This window comes from Gouania willdenowi, chromosome 10 (genome assembly GCF_900634775.1).
Source record: "Gouania willdenowi chromosome 10, fGouWil2.1, whole genome shotgun sequence".
Classification (NCBI taxonomy): Eukaryota; Metazoa; Chordata; class Actinopteri; order Blenniiformes; family Gobiesocidae; genus Gouania; species Gouania willdenowi.
In genome coordinates this window covers 27,569,445-27,593,576 of record NC_041053.1, presented here as the reverse complement: position 1 = coordinate 27,593,576, position 24,132 = coordinate 27,569,445, and the positions used below count along the sequence as shown (strand labels likewise).

General features: G+C 38.5%; 1 protein-coding gene across 12 annotated transcripts in view; it reads left to right on the top strand.

Moving 5' to 3' along the window:
• The window catches only part of LOC114471264 (uncharacterized protein KIAA1211), a 56,071-nt gene extending 36,402 nt beyond the window's left edge, over positions 1–19,669 (top strand). For 11 of the 12 annotated variants that reach the window (XM_028459949.1, XM_028459952.1, XM_028459954.1 and 8 more), the window contains 13 exons: positions 3,350–3,473; positions 6,491–6,631; positions 6,770–6,829; positions 8,670–8,825; positions 9,338–9,431; positions 10,110–10,395; positions 10,468–10,954; positions 11,613–12,786; positions 15,123–15,229; positions 16,188–16,350; positions 16,436–16,554; positions 16,643–16,697; positions 18,441–19,669. In XM_028459949.1, the coding sequence (XP_028315750.1) occupies positions 3,350–3,473; positions 6,491–6,631; positions 6,770–6,829; positions 8,670–8,825; positions 9,338–9,431; positions 10,110–10,395; positions 10,468–10,954; positions 11,613–12,786; positions 15,123–15,229; positions 16,188–16,350; positions 16,436–16,554; positions 16,643–16,697; positions 18,441–18,892 (3,418 nt within the window). In that variant the 3' untranslated portion in view covers positions 18,893–19,669. The remainder of the gene's footprint in view (positions 1–3,349; positions 3,474–6,490; positions 6,632–6,769; positions 6,830–8,669; positions 8,826–9,337; positions 9,432–10,109; positions 10,396–10,467; positions 10,955–11,612; positions 12,787–15,122; positions 15,230–16,187; positions 16,351–16,435; positions 16,555–16,642; positions 16,698–18,440) is intronic. The other variant, XM_028459950.1, reaches the window with a different exon arrangement.
• Positions 19,670–24,132: the final 4,463 nt, after the last annotated feature.

Genomic DNA, 24,132 nt, shown 5'->3' with positions numbered 1-24,132 from the left:
CTCTGATTGCTCGGTTGCGGTGCATTCTGGCTATCTGCCAAAGGCAGCAGGGGGGCAAAATGAGCCTGTTTTTTTCACACAAACTACTAGTTTGATGTAACATATTAACATATTATTAAAAAAGAAAAAAAAATGAACTGTCCGGAATTCATTTGGTCTTGTTTTAGTGATTAGATTTCCTAGTTAGAGTTAGCTTTAGTCTGAATTTAGTCAACAAAATTTAATATTTTTTGCATATATTATTTAGTTGCTATATATTGAACTAACTTCCCATCCAGATGACATCTGATTTCACTCATTTCACATGACGTCCTTCCCCTTTAAACTTTGTCCAACCTCAGTGATTGAATGAAACTAGTTTTGATTAATCAAGTGTATGTTTTTGACAGAAAGGCGTGGATTTCAGTCATCCTTCACTTGTATGCATTTAGGTTTACTGACTTGTCGAAAAACTATTAAAAACATATTTCTCAAAAAAATAACAATGATTTAAATCAGGTTTACTGTTCTCTTAATGGTCTCACTGATTCTCAGTGAGGGAAATCAGACAGTCACATGCTGGTGCCATCTTGTATCTTTTTAGACTCAGTGGAAACTAAGATGGACTGAATTTAAATAAACTGGGGCCTACAGTTCACATGTTGAAAAGCAGTGTGACCGAGCGCTGCTTCATAAAACAGGCCAAATACTTTAAATACCTGCTTAACCCAGGGAGGGTATGGTAGGAGTTGCGTGTTGAAACATAAGTGGACTCATAATTGCAGGTTTAAAACGACCATAAACAAGGTCTGAAAGTCTCTGGTTCAGAGGGTTGGCACTGGCAGCTTCCAGTGACGACCAGTTCAGGTGTGGGTGTTCTCAGCATACTGAAGGGCGTAGCACATCTCTGAAAATAGCAGAAACTTTCATTTCATCCTCCTGCTGGTCTCAAACTCCACAATATAACTTGGAAACTGGATGAAAATGTTTAGGAGATTCAGGTGAGAAGATTTTGGCTTTTCAAAGAGGCTGCTTTATTGCCTCATGGGAGTCTTTTTAGTCCTAAAGTCCACCTAAAAGCTCCAAAACATTTTACATGTGAAAAAATGACTTTATGTTCCTGCAGCGTTACATTAGTTTAAAAGTGGGACCATAACCCTCTCAACCTTTCCCAATGTATTAAAGTGAATGAGTTCATTTCACACCTGTTAAGGTTCTCAGATATCCAGGTGTAGAGTTTTTTCATAAAGAAGTTTCCTTAACTTCACAAATGTTAGTTGTCAAAGTCGTAAAGCTTTAGCTTTTAATGTAAATGTCATTTTTGAAACATTTTGTATCCTCTGGAGAAAAAAAACCAAATGGCAACATCATTGAAAGTAGTCTCAATAACTCGTATTTTTTCCCTTAAGCCTAGCTTTTTTTGGTACAAGGAACTGTAGCTTATCATTTGCATGGCTAACACACAGAGAAACAACCCCATTTACGGGATTCGCCTACATTGAATTTGGACACCAATGATTGTGGGTTTGATTCCACATCAGAACCTTTTAGCTAGGAAGCAACATTACTCCCATTACTCCCAACATTACTCCCACTCCCCAAGTGACCTTTTTTCTCCTCAGCTTATACTGATTTCTGAGAAAGATGTATTTTGTTTAAGAAAGTGTCTATTGATACAGAAACGTATCAATAGCCCCCGGGACTATGGGTACGTTTTCCAGACCTTTTCTACCTAAGCGTAATGTGCCTGTGATATCACTGTTCCAGAATGGCCCAGTGGTCTCAGGCACCTGACTGAAGGATTCTTCCTTCTGCTGTTGTGGGTTTGAATCCCACTTTTGTCATATATATTTTTTCATTTTAACATATTTAACATGGTAAATTCAACCTTTAAGAATACATATACTGTACAAAAAAAATAAACATTTTAGGGTATTTCCTGGGATAGGGTTAGGGATAGGGTTAAAGCTAGGGTTTAGGGTTGGGGCTAAAATAAAAGGGTTTGCGGGGTAGCTAAAAATAAATATGAGCTAAATTAAACTGACGGAACTTTAAGTCACGTGGTGCACCTATCACATCACCTAAACTGGCCAATGAGGGGCGCAGCGTATGAATAGACTGGTAGTCTATTGATTCAACTTTCAATTCAACTTTATTTATATTTTATAAAATACAACTAAGTCATCTTAAAGCGCTGAACAAAATATAAAGTCCATAGTAAAAAGAAAGAACCCAACAAGATCCTCATTTAGCGACAGTGGGAAGACACATCTCCCTCTTTTTTATAGGAAGAAATGTTCAGTGGAACCAGGTTCAGAGGTGGCAGCCATCCGCTTGGATTGGTTGGGGTTAGTGAACATAAGGGCAAACAGAATAGGACAGAAGGATAGTCCATCCGAGTGTGCCAGACTAGCTGATCAGTCCGTTTCCGTATCAGTAGCCACGGCCTTTGTTTAATGTCCTGTTCTTGAGTTTCTTTATCTGATAATCATCTTGAAACTGTATCAGGACAGGCAGATAATGTTCTTTCTAACATCCATTTCCTGTTCTGTTGAACTCTCCTCAATGTAGGCTCACGGTTTCCTGTTTTCCTGGCAGATTCTAAAATGTAGCTTCCTGTGGACAAACCCTGGATATTTTTGTTGTTCTTAACAGTGCCACTGTCTGCCCGTTTTGCTCTTTAAACCATCAGATGTTGTTGGGTACAGGTTAATATGTCCAAAGATGAACAAATATTTTTCATAGTTTTCTTCTTTTCCCGCCCTTTTGTCACACAGCTCCTTATGTTTGTTTGTTTATTTATTAGGATCCCCATTAGCTTAAGCCGAGGTCATCAGCTATTCTTCCTGGGGTCCATAAATTACTCAATGACAATACAATTTATACAATGAAAATAATAATCACATTACACCAACAAAACAGACATTTCAACAACTACAACTCAAACTAAATCAATAAAAACACACATAAATATTCTGAAGTATTAGAATTAGTGTTTTGCACTAAAGCTTTTTTAATAAATAATATCTCTGTTGGGATTTTTTTAATTATAAATATTATGTTGTTTAATGTCATTTGGTAATGAATTCCATTCATACATAGCTCTGTATGTTACTGAGTGCTGTACTAATGAAGTTCTGACTTTGGGTAAAATAAAACAACCATTAACTGCGTGCCTAGTTGAATAACGATGGGTTTCTGTACTGACAGAAAGTTTTTAGTATAAATAAAAAGGAGTTTTAGTTGTTATACAGCAATATTCCATAGGAAGACCATCAATTAATATTGAAACCCAACAGACACAGAACAAAGGTTGTTTTTTTCTTCTGCTCTTTATTTATTTATTTTTCTTTTTTCCTGTTCCCCAAAGGTCAAAGATCAGCCTGAGCAGCAAGGCCCTATCACATGACTCGGTCTTTGTCTCCGACTCTGAGGGCAATGAGGCTCTGGGAACATCTCAGGACAGCATTCATGGCAAAGTCAAATCCCTCCAGGTAAGAACGATAAGATTTATGTTAAGACAAGAAACATACAGAATTAGATATTTTCTGATCAAACAATCCCATGTATAAAAACTGCGTCTTGTATTTTGTCAAACCAGTTCATTCTCCATGAATTATTTCATTTCAAACATTTCTTTTGGTGCTTTTGAAAGATATCAATCATTTTAAACGGCAGATTTGTTCATCTAATCAGATATTCCAGTGTCCAATGTAAACGGCACAGAACAAGTAGTGTATAAGTAGACTGTGGTTGGCATGAATGGATTTTTTGTGTGTATCTGGTGTAAGCTGGGATTGAATCCAGGGGCTGTTCTGCTGATGAGCAGAATGAGGTCATTCCTGAGCCAAATATAAACACAAGGATCAATATGTTGTGATGGAGATGAGCATTACACATTGTGCACTCAGTGAGAACATTTGTTTGCTTTTACCATCTCTGACAAAGATTTTATCCTTCCTCATCAGTCCCTTCAAGCCATTCAGATCACTTCAATATATTTTAGAAGAGTTATTTTGACTTTTCTTTTTTAAATTGAAATTCTATTTTTTTTTACTTTTGCGTGCACATTTTTGTTTTTGCCGAAGCCAAAACTAAAATGTTGTTTATTGTGATTATTTTATGATCTCGTGTTTGATTTGGCACCTGAAAAAGACCCCTAGTCAACGTTACAGAGTGACGCATTGTGTTTGAGTTTCTGTGATACCAACCTGCACACAAAGTCCTGAAATGACTTTCTATCTTCAGTGCCAGCCCACTGTGCTTGCAGGTCATCGGCTGTTAATCATATGCTAAGCCAGCATTTTAAAGAAAACTCTTTCATGACCAAAAGAGGCACAACACAGATTTCTTGCATTCTTTTACTAAACTCAGTGTGATATTAATTAACTAAATCTGTAAAGGATTAAGTCATTTTAAAGGACTTCTCTTTACATTATCAATGTTATTGATGTTCATGGCAGGAGGTGTTATCATCCTGTCTGCCTGCTGGGATCTCCTTCAATCCCCACGTCTACCTTCACACATAGAGATTACTTCAGATTAGCTCATTAAACATCACATCGCACCCTATGCACGCACTTATCCCAATCTCATAATTAGCAACTTTTAATATGAAGATAATTCAGATGAATTATTCCCCGCCACAAAGTATGAAGGGGGATATAGGTTTGAACTCCGTCCATACGTCCGAGTTAACAGGGACAGCTTTTCTCAGAAACTGTTTAAGAGACAATAACCAAATTTGGTGTGTGGCTTCAGGGTATCAATACCTTGATGATGTGATGGAGTTTGAAAATGAGAAGCGCGCAAATATTTTTTCCGAAGTTATTGCCCTTGTTTTGTTTTTTGGACTCTGATTGAGGTATCTTCAAAGAGGACAGCTTTTCTTTGCTTTTCTTAGTTGGTTGAAGCCACAACCAAATTCGGTGTGTGGCTTCAGGCTATCAATACCTTGATGGAGTTTGAAAATGAGATGAAAATGAGAAGTGCGCAAATATTTTTTCCGAAGTTATTGTCCTTGTGTCGTTTTTTTTTTTTACGAGGTATCTTCAAAGGGGACAGCTTTTTTTAAGATAGTTAGTAATTTTATATTCTGATGTGATAATATTTTCTTATCTATAGATGGAAATTAGTCATTGGCTATAATCTTGCATGTTTACATGTATATGTTCATTAATATGTATTGTCCCTGTTTCAAATAAAATAAACTCAAACTCATGTATACATCTAAGTTCTTAGATTTAGGACATTTAGGAGAAGGTTGTGAGTTATAATAAGAACCAATCTGGCGGGATGTTGATGACTGTCTTCTTGTTTTTTGAGTCATACTGTAGTTGTTTGTATTTAGTCTCTGACTTAGATTATTCCTCAAAGACATTTTTGCTTAGATGTTGCTTAGATTTGAATAATTTCTTAAAATGGGTAATGTTTGTTCTGTACTTTATCAGTAAGTCGTTCATGATGTTTGCTTTGTGTGGCTTGAGTTTACGTGTTAAGCAAGTGTGTGTGTCAATTATAATTGTAATCATGTATATGATAATTAATTACAATTATGGTGTAATTATAGTCATTATTGTAATTTAAGAAATTCGTTGCTGTTGTAATCGAGTTTAGACAATTGACTGTGGAATTGTTATTGGCATGAAAAATCTATTAAAATTGTCAATTAGCTATTTAATCAATTGATTTGATTTGATTTTGAATAAATATGGTGTTGAAAGATTTTACAGTGCCTTGACATAACTATACATTCACGTACCAAGTTAAAAGGGGGTGGGGGCGACGACTGGAGTATACAGTTATTAGCAACTATCATATTACTATAGTACTATCAATATTTCAGTCGACATCCTCCTGAAGCATACAAGTCTCCCAATCTATATGAAAAGTTTTTGTTAGCACTTAGCAGCGTTAATAGCTACGATCTTATTAGCCTTGGGTCAGCTGTAGGTACAGTAGTTAGCTAATTTAACAGTTTGTTTTATTAAGATCCCTATTAGCTGTGGTAACGCTCTTATAGCTTAAGGAGGATACGAACAATATAATATAAGAAAATTTACCCAGCAGCGCAGAAACATGACTGGTCCAGGATGCTTTCACTTCGATAATTGTAATGTCCCCTTCATTGTTTATTTGAATACGTTAAATATATCCCTCCACGGCATGTTGTAACCCCTTTTGCCTGGATCTGGAGGATATCACGCAGGTATTAAAGTCACTAACACGCACTGGGAGACTTCTCCCAACCATTACAGACCAACTCAGGAACATGACGGACATCCCAAAAGTAAATAAGGGGGGCGAGGTTTTTGCGAAAGGTCAATTGAGAACGTAATTGTACTGGTAAGTGACTTTCAGGGGAAAAATATACGTTAATTGTAACTTATTTGTAATTGGGGGAAAAACGCTGGTTACCATAATCTTAATTGAATTGTTATGGAACATGGAGAATTTAAAATGTAACTGTAATTGAAAAATGTAATTGTCCCCATCCCTGACTTCTGTGCAGCTCCAGCTGAAACAGGCCATCAGACTGGGTTCTCCTCCGTCCCTGATGTGCGTAAAAAGGACGGACGACGGTGGCACCATGTCTGAGGATGATGGTCTTCCCTGCAGCCCACCTGAATACACAACACTTCACACAGCCATGGTAACACACACACACACACACACACACACACACACACACACACACACATTCAGTTGACTGTTTGTAGCAAACAGAAGCTTTCAGCTGGACTGCAAACGTCTCTTGAATGCACGTCTCCTTGCTTTCTGTTCTTCTCAGAGTCAGGCTCAGAGGCACAGCTCTATCAGCATGGAGGGAATAGACAGCGACGACGACCAGGTAGACAAAGCAAACCTTCATGCTTTTCATTGAAGTTGCTGCTTAATTAATGTTTTCAGACTTCTTAAAGTGTTTTCTCAAAACACGAAGAAGAAAGATGCTTAAAAGGCATATTCACATGCTTTCATATACCTCCTCACTTTCTACCTCTTCATTTGGCCCAGACTGAACTGAAAAATATCACAAAACAAAACAACATAGACCAAATACAACAAACTGAAATTATATAACTATGATTAATGTCATGAGTTAACTAGATATGCATTCACAGGGCCTTAAAACAACTGCTGAGATCAATATTTGGTCCTTATTCATGTTTGATACAAGCTTTTTTACTTGTATTAATACCGCAATAGTTCAAAATGACGTGAACACACACGTAGCTTACAGTGCATAGTTTGACTAAAATAACATTCTGTGCATCATTGCCTCTAGAAACAGGAAAAACACTGCAACTCAGTGACCGTAAAATAATACATCTTTCTGATGCACTTTGCACATAACAAACAAATTTATAGAAACTCATGGAGAGCCTGACATGCTTTTCCACTAGCGGCTATAGCACTAAATCCCAAATGCTCACTGACGATCCGGTCAGTTTAACCAATTTTAGTTGAGTTTTAGCCAATTCAGCATAAGATAAATGTCCTGAAAACCTCAAACTATTTCATTTTAATGACTGCAGTAAAGGTTAGAGCATGGATTACAAACTATGAGTGATGAACATTTAATGATAGAGCATTAATAGCCTGTTAATATTTTGTGTACGGTCGTATTTCTGCTAAAACGATAACTTGGGTCACATGCCTCTAATAACCCCAAATGCCTCTGTTTAAAAGTTTAACACATGATTGAGTTATGAGTTAGACATTTTAATCTTAAAGATGATTTTGGTTTTCTTTCATTTTGTTGTTTCTCACTACTTTACTAACAAAGTTGTAAATCAGACAAAGTTAACTTAGAAATGCTAGCTTTCTATCAGTGTTAGCATTAGCTGCTAACACCCAACACCTAAATAGATGTTTAAAAAGTAAGATTGCTGGGGTAATATTCACTTATTGGCCTGAAATGCATCTAAAATGAATATTAAAATAAATGTTACTCTTTTGAAAGTGGTGTTAATGTGACACAAAACATGAATTTTATGTTTACATTTTTTTTTTTTTTTTTTTTAAATAAAGCTTTTTTCATTCAGTAAGTGTAACCTTACACTATTTATTATTGTAGAGTAGCTTTATTGATCCCATAGTCGGGACATTTACTAACATGACAGCTCAGATCAGATAAAGTGCACGGAAAAAAACAGAAGGCAACACACAGAATACCCAAAAGACACCCAATAAATAATGCAATAAATGGGTTAAGTATGTTGATACAATAATAGAGGCCATATATAAATAGAAGTAGAAAAAAAATGTAATTCTTGCGCATCGTACGTGTCAGTTTTGTTAATTGAGTTTTAATAGAGGGAAATTAGATTTATTTTTTTATAACAAATGGTACAGCAATATTAGTCACAGGTAAATTCTGCACACTTTAGTGTTTTTCCAAGTCTGGCAGTTTCACACTGTCTGTTAAAACAGGCCAAAATGTACGTTTGAGGACTACCAGTCCAGTGATAGCTGACTGTTACTCCTGTAGATAAGAGCAGCCAATATTTATTCAGCTGCTGCTCCTTCACTCTCAGTTAACCTGCTCTTTCCTTCTATTGTGTGACTTCACCACATCAGGACTGCCACTCTTAAGTCATTTACAAATACTTTGAAAGAGTTTGCCTTTGGAAATGTCTGTATGAAAAACTTTAAAGGGCGTTTTTGTTTATTGTTAATTTTTTTTTCAGCGGCCCCGTGCAGGGTCCAGCAGACCTGTTAGCCCTCTGGTGGTTCCAGGAGACTTCAGCCAACCGGCGAGTCCCTTTGGCTGCCTGGACAACTCTGCTGCCAAACACAAGCTGGGCCTGAGGCACAAAGCATGCAACAAGAGGAAACCTGTGACTGTAAGACACGCATGCTTTTCATCACACGTCATCTGGCTTGAGAGCTTCACACATCATTTAGTTTTCATTTTACGTACTCATTTCTTTAAAGTATTTTTATGAAGTCACCTTGCTCATGTCAAAGGCTGTAATCTGATATACAGGAATATAAATGTTGATTAACATGCACTACTATTTTTATTCAAACGAATAGAGAAAATCTCCCCAGATAGTTTTAAAGCAATAAGCAGCCACATTTTAAATAAATGACTTTATGATTATGATGAAAACTTTACATTTATCCTACTGAAAGTACTACACAAAGTACAGCAGGTTGTCGTTCTGGTATTCATGGAATTTTAAGAGTTTTCATTCCTGTTTATGAAATCCAGAACAAAGATGAGTGTCAGCTCCAACCCTGATGTCTGTCAATTCACAGTTGACATGACAAGCTTTTAAATGTCATCACAGTGTCATTACATCAAAGTTGATGGAAATGTTTAAAGTAGATGTGATTTTCTTCTCCTGTGCAGCGGCTGGAGGTACGATCTGAGATGGATTCTGCCACAGTTGAACAAGTCCTAACGTTCAAACAAGAGGAAGAAGCTGTTTCAGAGAGGATTGAAGGTCAGAGCCACTTTTGTTTCTTCAAATCAATCACTTTGTTTAAATGGTACGAATAAAAAATATTTTAGATTTTTTTTACTGTTTCAGAGAATATAATTTAAAAAAAAATGAGTTTAAAGGCTCTTTTCCATTTTAAATTAAAATAAAGGTTTTACTTATTCTAAAAGGTTTGAAATGTTTTTTTTTATTGTTAATATGCACATAGATATGGAAAAGGATTAGGGCCACTGAAAAAAATCATTAAAAAAAACAGATCCAGTAGTGGAAGAAAATCACTATTGAAGAACATTTTTTTTCTGTTTCTTTTTTTTTTTTTCTTCTTCTTCTTCTTTTAGTCTTCATTTTTTTGTTTGGCCGTTATTCCAGTCCTGTTTTTTTTTTTTCCACTACTGAATCTGTTTTTGTATTTTGTTTTTTCAATGGCTTTGTTTTTTTGTTTTTTTTTTACCAGTGGCCCTAATCCTCTTCTGTACATATATTTATGTATTGCTGTATAGAGAACCTCAGAGCCTCATGGGAGAGTGTAGTTTGCATGTTATCCCTGACTTGTCCTGTGATATGCTCCAATGAAGCTTTCCAATTATTTGTCTTATTTCTGTGCGAGTTGTCCGGTAAAGACTTCCACCTGCTGCCCTGTGTTTGCATCACATGTTGATACTAAAGTTCAATTTTTTTCAGTTGTAAGCAGCGATCAGCTGAAACCAAATGTGGAGACGTATGAAGAACAGGAGGAGGAGATGAATCCACTCCAGGGATCTGGAAGTTCCTCGTTCAGAGATGAGTTGGAAGAGGAGAAAGTAGAGGATGAGTCGGACGGACAACAGGATGTTTCTCAGGGCTCGGACACTTCCTGTCCTGCTGAGCAAAGACTCCCTGAGGAGAAGGAGAACCCAGACGTCCGACCCCTGCCCTCCTCCTCCTCCTCTCAGCCCAGCTCCACAGCGTCCTCCCCGCACACTCCCAGGTGATTTGATCTCATCTCTTCCTCACACTAGAAAGCTCTCAGAATGATGACATCTTTGCTTTGTCTTTTTAGTGCCACACCAGAGCCCCCTGCTGGTCACAGAGAAGTATTTTCAACCCCAACACGCGAAGCATGTGGAGAAGAGGAGCGCCAAACTAACAGGGACTTCACAACAGGAGAGGAGGAGGAGGATTACGAAGATCAGGAGATCAAGGAGGAAGAGAACTCCTTCTTACAGGAGGTGCTGAGCTCTCTCCAAACTCCAATTTCAACCCGCTCACAGGACCTGAAGATGAACAGTGTTGCCCTAGAAGAGAAGGAGGGAGAGCAGATGGATAAAATAGATATTGGGGATGGAGAGGACGTAAAGGAAGACAACACTGAAGAGGAGGAGACTCCCCCTCAGGCTGCTTCTTTGTCCTTTGTCTCATCAGATGAGCTACCTGAAGGAGAGGAGGAGTGTGTTAGTGCTTCCAGAGAGGAAGAGGAAGAGGATGAGATGGATAAAGAGTCGGAGCAAATGGAAGACACAGAAGAGGAGCCATTAACTCAAGTTCATGTATGTATTTTGACACGATTGATACTGTTTTTGCAAATACATTTTTATCAAACTGACTAAATAATCACTGCATCACACAAACACCAGTCTAAGAAAAGCTGAGTTACCATTTAAACACTTTCCTGTGTCGTCACTAAACATTTAACAAACTGAGAAACTCTTTGATCTGTGAGCTGTTAAGTTGCATTTGAACAAATGCAACGCTGGATAAAAACAATTTTTTGTGTGCCTTAAACAACATAGTAAAGTGTTAAATGTGGGCCTTCAGGAACTTTCATTTACCTCTTAAGAAGCTTCTTTGTGGTTTATTGTGGTTTTTCAGGATCCTCCAAAGTGAAAAATACCATCCACTGTGTTTTGAAGGTGTTTTCTTTGTAGGCGAAAAAAACATCTTCAAAAGACCTCATCTGTAATCCTGATCAATGTGTACCCTAACAGTTTGAATCCTTAAGGGCTGCAGTCCTGCATGACTTTGTAAAGTACGAGCATATAGGACAAGAAGCAAAGACTCAAATATACCTTATTAGTAATATTTGGTTTAATTTATTTTATATCTTTTAAGATGAAGTGCTGCAAATACATAACAATAACTGATCTGCACCTGAAAAGAGTGGAATTGAATCCATTGCTCTCTTTGTATCTCTTATTTGTCTTGCAGGAGGAGCAGGAAGAAGACAATCAGGTTGATTTTAAATCTGATGGAGAAATTGGAACACACACTAAACAGGTAGAAAAGGTAGAGGAGGAGGAGGAGGAGGAAGAGGAGGAGGAGAGGTGGGAGAAAACAGAAGAACATCATGACATGGATGTGGAGGAAAGGATGGAGAAAATTGGACATGATGAAGATGAGGCACAGGAAATGTTTCCAGAGGATGAGGAAGTCCACAGTGCCAGGCCATTGCAGAGTGTGAACAAAGGAGATGACAGCATTTGGACCAAATCCCCACATGATGAGGATTTCCCCACAGAACTGAGCTGTCATCATCCCTCCACGCAGGAAGAGGATGAATATTTCCATCAAGAAGATGAAAAGGAGAAACCCCACCTTGTCACACAAAAATCATCCCAAAAGGATGAGGAAGCAGCCCAGTGTGCTGCAGATGAAAGCAGAGAGCATGTGGAGCAGGACGGTGCAACTATATCCACCAACGCTGACATGAAATCTATAGAAACGGATGCAAGCAAAGCAGAAAATGAACCTCTGGCTTCTCCCAATCTGTGTCCTTTTCCAATTCACGAATCACATATTGAGATTTCTTCATTGGAGAGAAGGCCCAGCTCTCCCAGTAAGACCAGCACAGTCCAGATAAGCCTGGCCTCTCCCAGCTCAGAGCAAGCCCAACCCTTTAGTCGACTGTCCCTGACTGATACTGATCCTCAGGAAACTGTGGTAGAGTCTCCTACTGATGAGGCTGAGTTTGGAGAACCAACTACAGCTGAAGATGAAGCAGACACTGAGGAGGAGGAGGAAGAAGAGAAGTATGCTGCACCTCCTGCAGCCACAGATGAAGTGCTTATACCCCTGTCCTGTGGGGCAGATCAGAGAAAAGCCCGCTTCACCATCGCCCCAGCCTGGCAGCGATCCCAGAGTCCAAGCCCTCCTCCGTCCTCTCCACCTCTCTGCGTTTCTTCACCTTCTGCTGTCTTCAAGGCTCCAGTGGAGGTGGACGCGGCTGCATCCAGGAGAACCTCCGACTTCAAGCATGATCCGACAGATGCACCCAAAGCTGAGCCTGTTTGTAGCCCCAGCAGAGCAAGAAGTGCTGGGAGCATCACTGGCAAACCCCAGAGTCTGGTTAAACCTCAGCCCCTGGGTGCTGCAAGCACTGAAGGTAAGAACTGCCATGATGATGATGATGATGATGATAAAGAGGAGGAGGAGCCTTAAACCAAGCAAAATCAATGTAAAACAATAATTCTTTTCAGACTCTGGTTAATCTCGCTTTCGTTCAGTTCTCGCGCATGAGGTCAAAGGTCAAGAGGGAACAAAAACATAGTATCAGTCTCTAAGGCAGAAAAGCCGAGTTTGCTGCTAAAGCTAATGCTGCACAAAAGCTAAAAATTCAGGTTTTTCTTGGTTTTACAAACTGTTTCAGTCATCGGCCTGTTCATCTTCAGATGTGTAAATTGAATTAAAATAATAGCTTAATAAAAATAATCATGGACCTGCTTAGTGATTTGTGGTTAGTTTTAAAATTGCTCGGACATGTATATCATTCCCGAGGAGAGTCCAAATTCCGCCCACTGGAGACCCAAGTAGTCTGTGTTTTCATGCACCAGGGGTCACCTGTGTGGAAGCGAGGGGACTGCCCTAGCTTCAATACTGCTGCTGAGCTGCTTTTTAAAAGTGCTCAGATCTGCTAAAAGTGGCATCAGCGGAAAACCCTGGTCCCCCCTCGAGTCTGAATGTGTGTAATATTAATAATATAAACACTATTAAAACACTAAATATCTCTGGACTAAAATTACAAATGCTGTTAGGCTGGAAATATCAACAGAACAAACAAGCTTGTTGACATTTAAATCCCTCTCTACCTATGACCCCCCAGAGTGTGAAAAGGCTTATTTACCCACTATAACTGAAACCTTAGTGGACAGAATACCAAAGTTTGTAACAACTTTCAATAGCCTTTTTTTAATGTCAGAGTTGAACAGAAACCTTTTTAAAGGTTTAAAATTACATTAATATAATAGAATAGAATACTCCTTTATTGATCCCAGAGGGGAAATTAACTTTTGCAGCAACATAATAATACAAGAGCAGACAGTAGAACCAAAAATACATATTTACATAGATAATAGTGCAAAAATAGACCTGTAGGTCAGCCATAAATTAGAAAAAAAAACTAAACAAAAACAACAAAGGAAACAAAGCGCAACAATGTTCAAATGTCACTCGATGTGGTGAGAATCTGGTGATAATTAAGCTTTAAAGGTGCAGTCCGCAACTTTCAGATCCCTCTCTCCCCGCTGCTCTTTTGCCCTGCCTCCAAACTTTTTAAAGTCCCTCCCTCAGAGGAGCTAACAAGCTAACGTTAGTCTGACAGCAACATCACAGTAATATAACATGCTCTGTTAAAAGCACATTACTGCAGCACTTCTCTTTCTCAATGTGCACTCACCTCAGCAGCAGCAGCAACAACAACAGTGTCACTTATAGCAGCCCACATGGAGGCTGCTGCTCGCACATGAACAACACATGCACTACAGAGTTCTAGTGTAACAATTACAAATCAAACATAATGTAAATCAAGCAGCAGTAATTACCTTTCAAGCAGAAAAGTCACCATTCCATCTTCTATTCCTCCAGACCATACACTGTAAAAAAGACGGCGCTCTCGCTACGGGAAAGTGGCGGAGCCTGTGAGCAACAGCTGTCAGACAGTCCATCAAACACAATCCTGGCTCTGATTGGTTCTTTTTGCTCAGTCGCGGGGCATTCCTGCAATCTGCCAAAGGCTGCAGGAGCAGCAGGGGGGGCTCAATGAGTCTGTTTTTTTCACACAAACTACTAGTGTAATATAAAGCTGTCCTTACATAGTGACAGCTTTAGTAAATATGACAAAAAGTCACTTTTTTCAGTTGTTCAGAGTTGCAGACTGCACCTTTAACTGCATGTTCTTTTTGCACCCAAATACAGCACAGTGTTGTCATAAGGGTGTATATGTATTCATTTGGTATGTGTTCATACCAAATACATACAAGCTGTGTTTTTCTTTGCAAAACAGCCGATTTGGATTCATAGAGTTCATCTTGGATAGGTTGGTCCTATCAGTTCCATCAGCCAGCCATCATTCTAAGAATACAGGTATCATAATCATTGGTGAAGGACATAGAGTTAATATTTGCTATAAATACTGCATGAGGAATCAACATCATGCAAAACATGTGGAAATGAGCACATTATATATAATATATCAAACATGGCAGGAGCTGACAACCCGTGATCAAAGCTGTGGGAAAGATTAGCACTATGTTATAAAGTAAATGTGAGAGCTGCTAAAGGCCACAACATTTGATATGTTAGGAGAGTGAAGATGTAAATGGAGAATGCAGAACGTAAGCTGTACCTTAGCACAACCTTCAGGACTTTAAGCATGTGCTGTTGCCAGATGTCAAAGATGAGCTGGAAGTCATTCCTAACCAAGTCTTTGCTCCCTTCTTGCTGCAGAGAGCTCCGTCATCGTGGAGGGAAACCCTGACAACCCGTTTGGAGTCCGTTTGAGGAAAACTTCAGGACTGATCCGCCTCAGCTCGGAGGAGGAGAATGTTGAGGTCAGACAATTTAATGAGATGATGAGAAGATATAGAATCAGAAATTAAAGTGTAATTTTAATTTAGGATACTTTGGCTTCTTATTCCCAGAATGGTCAGCATTCAGTTACGAGGGCCCAGTTTTTCAAAAGTACCAGTAATCAGCTCATATTCTGGATAACGGATTGGATCAAATCTTTAAAATGGGGTTTTCAAAACAAAAACCAGATTACGTAATCGGATTAAATTACGTAATCTAATCTTAATTTTGATCCAGATCAAACCTTTAATTTGGGTTTTTCAGAACTTATAGTGGGATTGGGATCACTTTGATCCCCAAAAAAAAAATGGATTAAACTGATCCCATCAGAAGGGTTGATTCAGTGTGGATTTCAGGCCAAAAATGTAATTAAACTTTAAAAATGTATCAAATAATACTATATTTGGATGCTATAACGTATTCAGCCTTTCATTAAAGGCCTACAACATAGTTGGGGGGGGGTTATTTTACAAGGCCAAGAGTTTGGCCTTGTAAAATAACCCCCCAAACAGCTGTCAATATTGACACAAAGAAATAAATGTGTTCTTCTCACTAATTGATGTATATTCTTCACAATCAGTAATATTGTAGTTTGGTTTTTGATGCATACAAATCAGAAAGTGTTTAAATATTGCGTCCCTTGCTGCACGTCCTGTTGGCTTGAAGCACCATTCATCAAACAAAGATGAGCACCGCTGTCATCCAGAGTTGGTGATCCTGAAAAGATCAGATTGATCCAATCCAGTGTTGCTTTGAAAAATCGTCTCAAAAATAAAATGAATTACGTGATCATGGATAACATAAAAAAAGGATTCAACCTTTTGGAATACCTGACCCACCAGATCTTTATATAAGTAGTTGTGCTGCCCCCTTGTGGTTAGCCAAATGCTACACTTTTGTAAGTCTCATTCATTTTGTGTGCTGTTTTTCCCTATGCAGCAGCCACTGGTGTCACCTACTCAACCTGCCACCTTTAAGGCTGATACACCTCAGCCAATGGGTGTAAAACCTGCCATGTCTCAGCTGAACACTAGTAAACCTGCCATTCCTAAGAAACCAGAAGTAACCGGAGACGGCGCTGGGAAACTGAAGCGCATCTCAGGTGTGTATCCCAGTATATCCTGTGAGTAGCTCAACATCTGCAGTGTTTGCTGCTGTAACTGTGTCTCCTGTGGATCTTTGTTCAGACCCTGCTGCAGGTCGGGGTCTCTCAGCTCCACCTGAGTCTCCAAGCTGGATCTCAGTGGCCAAGCAGAAACAAAGGATCTATAAGGAGAACTCTTTGGAGGAAATTACTGTCAAGAAGGTAAACTTATGCGTATCTGAGTGCTCTATCGCAACGATGTATCTGCTGCCCTTTCTTCCTGTCTTAATATTTATTCATTAATTATCAGGAAACAAGAGAAGAACAAGAGGGAAAGTCCTCACTGTACCACAGCATCAAACCAGGTTAGTGAATAAAAATTAGTCACAAAGTCAAGGAAATTTTAAGATTGGATTTTGCCTGTAACTTCCATTACTTTACGTAGTTTTGTTGAAATTGCCCGTTTTCCCGCCTAAAATCTGCGGCCCACTTTAGATCAAACTGGTCCGTATTTGGCCCTTGAACTCAAATGTGTTTGACACCCCTGGTTTAGAATTGGTTTAACATATTTAGTTTTCGGTCCATGGAAGGAAACCAGATTACCTCAGAGAAACCCGTGCTTATGTACCCAAGGATTAACTGTTTACTGATTAAAAAAAAATAAATACAATTTTATCCTTTTATGATGATGCTTCTATGATGTATATGCACACATGTTTTATTGTGCTATTATGTTGTTGCACTGGTATTAATTTCCCCACAGGTCTGTATAGCACTTTGGGATTTTATCTGCAAAAAACGCTTCATAAATAAATTACTTACGTACTTACTTACTGATCCTCAAATAGGAAGATAACTTTTATACAAATATAAAGCCTTTATGAAGCACTAAAATGTGTCGCTTTCACCTATTTTAATACCATGTTTATCTGCTGCCCTCCTTTGGTGACTGTGTGCTACTGCAGCTCAAACTCTCTGCCATCCTCAGTGTTTTGCAGCACCATTAACACAACTGTACATACTTAAAGCAACAATGTTATGCAGCTGATTAAAGCTGTGTATTTTGGGGGTTTTTTTCTTGCTCTTTGTGAAACAAAAAACACACACGCTGCTCATAACGGAATGCAAACACACATGTTGCAATACAACGGCAGCTAATCGACTCCTACTCATGTTATTGCTGCTTCAAAACAGAGAAAGGGTCAATACTACATGTGACGTGTGAACGGAAAAAAAAAATCACAAGAAAATATGAGATTTACATAAAATGTAAATATGTTTAACAGCTGTGTTTATTTTTTTGTCCTTTCAAGTATGGTTATGTTTAAATAATATGCATAATGGGGAGCTTTTGAGAAATATGTGCATCCTAAATAAAATGGATTGACTCTGTATTATCAAAAATGTGTGCTTATTTGACACACCACTATTTTTGAACACCCTGTAGAGTTCAACAACAGTTGGTAGTCAATTCTATATTAAAAGCCGTGTTTTCGCTGTCGTGTTTTCTCTTCATGTACTTATACATCTGTTTATATCATTGTTTTTCAACCTTGGGCTCCACTGGAGTTTAAATGGTGTTGCCTGACATGTCTAGTAATTGATCCAACAATAAATTGATTAAACTGATGAAAAATGTACTGTGTATATGTGTGTATGTATATATATATATATATATATATATTTTTTTTTTTGTTTTTTTTTTTTTTTATTATTATTCTTTTTCAAATTAAAACACAATCTTAAACCACTGTTTTATATATTTTCACTTTGTCAAATATAAATCCAGTTAATAATAATAATAATAATAATAAATACAGTATCTGAGCTGGCACAACTTGTCACTAATCCTGGCTATTCTAGTTGTTATACAGTATAACAAACATCATCAAAAATGAATGTCTTAAGAGTCGACAGAAATCCTTGATTTCAAAATGGGGTCACAATCTTAAAAAGGTTGGTTACCACTGGTTTAATGTAGTGATTTGAATGAATGTTGAAATGAATATAGGTTAATTCAGCAAAACGCAATGTTTTTTCAGCATATAGATGTAGTGTAAAAGTCACTGATGCAGCTGTGTGTGATTTTTTTTCTGTTTTGTCTGCAGTGAGTCCGTTGGAGAGCAGTAAGCCATCCCCATTTGTAGAAAAGGATCCAAAACTGTCCCTCTCACCCCCCACCCCAGTGCCACCACAGCCTGTAAAACCCCAGTCACCTCCCTGCTCCATCGCTCCAAAACCCCAAGTTCCCCCAGCCACGGCAAAACCTCCAACACAACCCCACCTGCCCCAAAGATCCCTCTCACCCCCCACTCCTGTCCCTGTTTCCCCCAAAGCTACCCTGTGCTCGAGCCCCCCACCTCTGTCAGAAACTGTGGTGACGTCTCAAATGCTCAATGTGACCTCTCCTCCATTTTCAACAAGGACGGCCACAGAGAAGTCAACCCCCGGGCAAACGGCTTCCTCCCAGCGAGGCCTGAACCAGGATGAGCCTCCCTGGATGGCGCTGGCCAAGAAAAAAGCCAAAGCCTGGAGCGAGATGCCCCAGATAGTTCAGTGATGGGTCAGAGTTAAAGCAGGTCTCAGACGGACCCAGAACAAGCTCTAATGGGTCGGATCTCATCACTTCTGGACTGAACACAATGTATTTGCACACACCTTATTATCCAGGCTTTAGACCTTTGCTCTCTTTATGTTGTACAGAAAGTACTTGAAGCAGATTCCATTTTTTTTTTTTTTACTTCAGTCTTATGAGGAAGAAAAATGCCTATAATTATGAAAACATCTGTAGTCTCACATCCAGTACCAAAACCTTTTTTCCAGTTTTAGAGAAAGGTATCAATGGTTTGTCAATTTGTTCAGCCTACAGTGCAGAATGCACTTCTCATTCTCTCCTTTCATTTACTGCCATGTTACTGAGCACAGGGGCAAACAGGAAATCTGTTGAAACTTTTCCTTTTTTTTTGGCTTGCTGTTTTCAAATGCATCTTCACTTGTGTGTTAATGCATAACAAACTAATCTCCAAATGAAATGCACACCTATAGAAATCTGATAAGCATGATCTACTCAGAGAATAATAAGTGCTATGTCTGCGCTGGCTTTTATGTTTTTAATACACTCACAATGCATTGCGTTAAATCATGATATTTTTACATGTAAAAACTAAACATCATTTAGGTTTGCTGCGGGATGGAAAGCACCACCGAAGAGTCATAGCTCATGATTTTCTGACTATAAACGAAGTCTGATATACAGTGACATATTTTATTTTGTATTGTATTTTTGAAAAATTGTTATGTACATACATGTACAGTAAAATATAATCTGCCAATTTTAGAGGTTTTTGGTTGTCAATTTGTGCATTTGTTATACCAGTAATTCATTTTTCCTAATCATGGAAGCCTATAGAATCAGAATCAGAAAAAACTTTATTCATCCCTGTGGGGAAATTAGCACAGTTTCATCCCGTCCAAGAACATGAAGAAACAATCACATATAACATGGGGGGACAGGGGCTGGAGAATTGTGGGTCGCCACAAGGACAGCGACCCATATTTAGATAAAAAGTAGGAAAACAGAAGGAAAAAGAGAGGGGGGAAAGGAAGGTACTGAACTGAGTTCCCTATTGGGGATCACAGTGTAAAACTTGGAAAAAACCTCATCAGATGATGTGAGATGACCTGTGTAGGTCTAGTTCAGAAAACAAAGTAGAATCCAATAAAGTGGCCTTAACTTGCAGCCAAGCATTTAATTTCTCCAAGTTGGTTTCAATTCCTTTTAAACATTCCAATGTAGCCTCTAGCGTACCTTGGAGTTCATTCATCACATTAGTCTGAGTATTAGGAGCCCTGCACAATCCATCAGAAATGACTGTCTTCCCCAAACAGCTGCCAATGTAACATTGACTTTGCGATAGGTCAGAAAGCTGCTAGCTCCAATCAGCAGCATGCCTGCTACCATATTTCCAATCATGTAGATGTCTTCCACGTCCTCAATGGAAAGAATGGACTGACGCACGACCCTCCGTCAGGAGTCAAGTGCGTATCCAGCAGCAAACGTTCCGTCTGGACCGGCAAGCTCACCTCTGCCCATTCTTTTTATCAAAAAAATGTGGTCGACAGCATTGAGAGAAAGAAATCGAAGGATGTAAAGAGAGGCTCCTGTTAGATTCACAAGACAAAACAAGCAACAGCAAGGGCAGATTCGGGTGGGAGAGGGAGCAGAGAATGCGACCGCCTTCATTGAGTGCAGGAAAAGGGGGCGTAAGGTGGGATACATCCATCAATTATTTTCATATTTATTTGTCATCATGTTTTGCCAGCACCAAATATTCTCTTTGCCAGATATTGACAGTTATGATCATTGTACCATGACCATTTACACTTTAAAGGCTTGGAAGAATTTTATATGATAATGATACAATAGGTTAAAATGCATGGGAACTCCAATTTTTTCTAAAAAAATCATGATGAAACGGGCAATCGGATTTGATAATTAGTCAAATTTCATGAAGATTTATCAATTACAAACTGCAAAGATTTTTTATTTTTATATTTCTTTAATGACAATAGATAGAGCTCGGAATGTATTATTTATGAGACTGATCCAGAATCAGTATATTGATCCCCTTCCAAAATTAATGGAATGTTCCATGGCGTAAGATCTAACTTTGGATAAAATGTTGTCAAAATTCGTTAAGTATTTTGGGACGTTGGAAAAAGTGCATTTACTAAGAAGATGCAAGTGAAATGCTGTGTTCTGAAAATGTTTTGTTATTGTCCTTTGATGTCACAGGGGTGTGATCCCTATATGTCAGTCAATAATCAGCAACCAATTAATCAATAACCATAAAACATATACGAAAATGTCAGGATGAAGCAGAATTGTCCCTAATAGTCTGCATACTGGGGTACCCGGATTGGTAAAATCAGACTAAATGTGGGAGATGGCTTTTCGCAACAACAAAAAAACTTGCATAATAATATAAAGGATCTCAATAGTTGGAGAAAGCCTTACAACATTCTCACTATTGAATTTATAAGTACAATAAGCAAATACTAATAAAAAACAGAGGTCAGCTGCACAAGCATTTCACCTTCAAAATAAAATCTTTATTATTCTTAACGCCTATTCACGCCAATGACTTACTGTACTCATAACGGGTCCACAGCCCACTTTTGGTGAAAACTAGTGTATTCCAATGGTAAGTTACACACTACTATTAAATGATAATTGTCCAACACTGAAGGAAAAGGATTTGGTCTGAAGTATTTTTGTAGGTGTTTTTATCAAACCTGGATCAGTGCCTATTGTTTTTTTTGTTTCTTTTTTTTTCTGGCCAATGGATAGTTACAATGGATGTAACTAAAAAAATATAACACTTAAATGATTGTGTCACTTGCCTGAGATGGTAAGAAGGAAAATTAATAAAATAAAACCTAAACAAAAATAAATCTCATCTTTCAATATGAATATTAGTTCCTCCAGATCTCATGGTTGGAGTGCATTAGTTTTTCAATGCGTGCTTTTATAAGTGGATGCACATCATGGGTCCCATGTGTGCAGCTTGAATGATGGCCGGTGACTCGTGAGCACACATTTACAGGAAGCTGCAATCAGGGAGAAGACGGGCCACCCAAACTCCCCAGATGTCTTTTCTGGGTGAGTTAGGTAACTCCACTGCTGCCCTACTTTTGATACACACAGTATCACATACACGCATGACACACTAAAGTGAATGAGCTAAGATGGAGTGTGTGTTTGTGTGTGCGTGTGCATGCCAAGTATCCATGGGAATGACTGTTATTTGCTGACCTTCTCTTTTGCAGGTTGTATAACTAACCAACTTGGCAGCAATTGGAGACCCAAAGGTGAAAATGGGTGGCTGCCATTGGTGAGATAACACAAACTTTAAAAAAAAAAGACTGTAGTGAAAGGCTGGTGCAGAACGTTGCTCAAGTACAGTGTGCTGTTCCCTTCATACAGTCCAACCACATCATATCCGAGCCAGGAACAGCAAATTACCCCCCCAATCCTCTATTATGCTTTTTTATAGTTGGTCATTATTCAACTACAGATTGGCCTTTTGAGTTGCAAATCTTTACATATGAACTTTGATAAACTCTTAAGAATTTAAAAGGAAAAAGCTTGCATAAATGCATGTGATGCTATTTATTTTAAGAATCGGAGAGTTGACTTTAAAGGTGTTGACTAGTCTTTGAGTGTTTGGGTTACCTATAGATCTTATTGTGTGGGAAAAAAAATCTGGTTTTTCTAGATCATAATCCATTTGCCAATCATTTAAATTCCTTCTTTTTTTACAAGATGTAATTATCTAGGTTTTTAAAACACTGGTTGTGCTGTTCAGCTGTTTGATGCCTAAAGCTTAACACTAACTGTGCCATGTTTAGCCCACAAAGGTTCCCGGTATTCCAGGTCCTGGTAGAGCTGGTCAAGATCTCCTGTGTCAAATGTTTGCTGGTCCTGTTGCTATGGCAACATGTTGGGGATGGATTCCAGGTGACTTCAAAAAGTATTCGAGCAATAGTTTTATTTGTTTAAGATTGGTTGCTCTGCACTTTGCATAACGTTGTTAACCTAGTTCTAAATGTAGATCTACGTGTCTATATCTAGAGCTTCAGGCCTCTGAATGAAGAGAGCTAATTTTGTTCATCTGTAATCACCATACTTTGGAGCAAAACAAAGTATTGAGGAGATCCTGTATTTTAAGGGATTGCATAAGGGATGTTTTTTTTTTTTTTTTTTTTTTGGGGGGGGGGGGGGGCTCTGACTGACCTACTTTATCAGTGCTTGGGAAAACCAATGGATTTCCTGCCCATGCAGCTTCCCTACTTTCTTTCAATGACCTTCAGCTTAACAACAATCATTTTTAAATCCACAGTCATTTGCTCCTGATTTGGCCCTTGAATCTATTTCTACTTCCATGAGTTTCTCAGTCCCTTTGTGCAAACGTTTTTTTTTTCCTAATAGGAGGGGGAAATAGATGTAATTAAATAAATGGTCTATATGGGAATATTATTTTCCGCCATTTTGGACAGGACATGACGCACTTTCATTGATCGGCCTGGCCTGTCGCTTTAAATAAATGGTGCATTGTGGGAGGTAGAGGCGCAACAGGTCTGTTCACATTGTGGGAAGTGTAGTTTTTCTGTTAGCTGTCGGCGCTAAGCCGCAGCGTGTATCCACTCCTTCAGTGATAAAAGTGCACCATCCAGGTGGTGTGTTACGAGAGGATTAATCATCACCTTTCTCACCAACGACCTGCTTCTTGTGTGCGGGCCTGTGACCACTCAGCATGCTGACGGGGTCCGACCGAACAGGTAAGTAGCCCACAGATTCCTCTCAATGCAGCTCAGCTTTACACTCTCCACGCAACACTGTTGCCTAGCAACAGCTAACAGGAATCAATGAACGTGTGTCATATCCTGCCGAAAATGTCGACTCTCCATAGTTTATGCCCGTATGTATAAAATCGTTCCAAAAAGTCCCTTTAATGTTTATTTTTTTTTAATAAAAAGGTGCACATATATTTATTGGTAATACGCTGAACTTATTTTTTTTGTTATATATGGGTACCCTTTAAAATCAAATAATTTTTTGAAAGAGGTTGAGTCAAAGTAAACGTTCTTCAACTTTTTTCATTTTATTGAAAATGAATGGAACATAAGCTACAGATGAATCTTGTCAATTATCAAATGCGTGTCCAGTAATGTAAACTAGGACACTTTGACTGGGAGTTATTAAGTCCACAATGAAGCACAGAAAAAGTGTGACACATG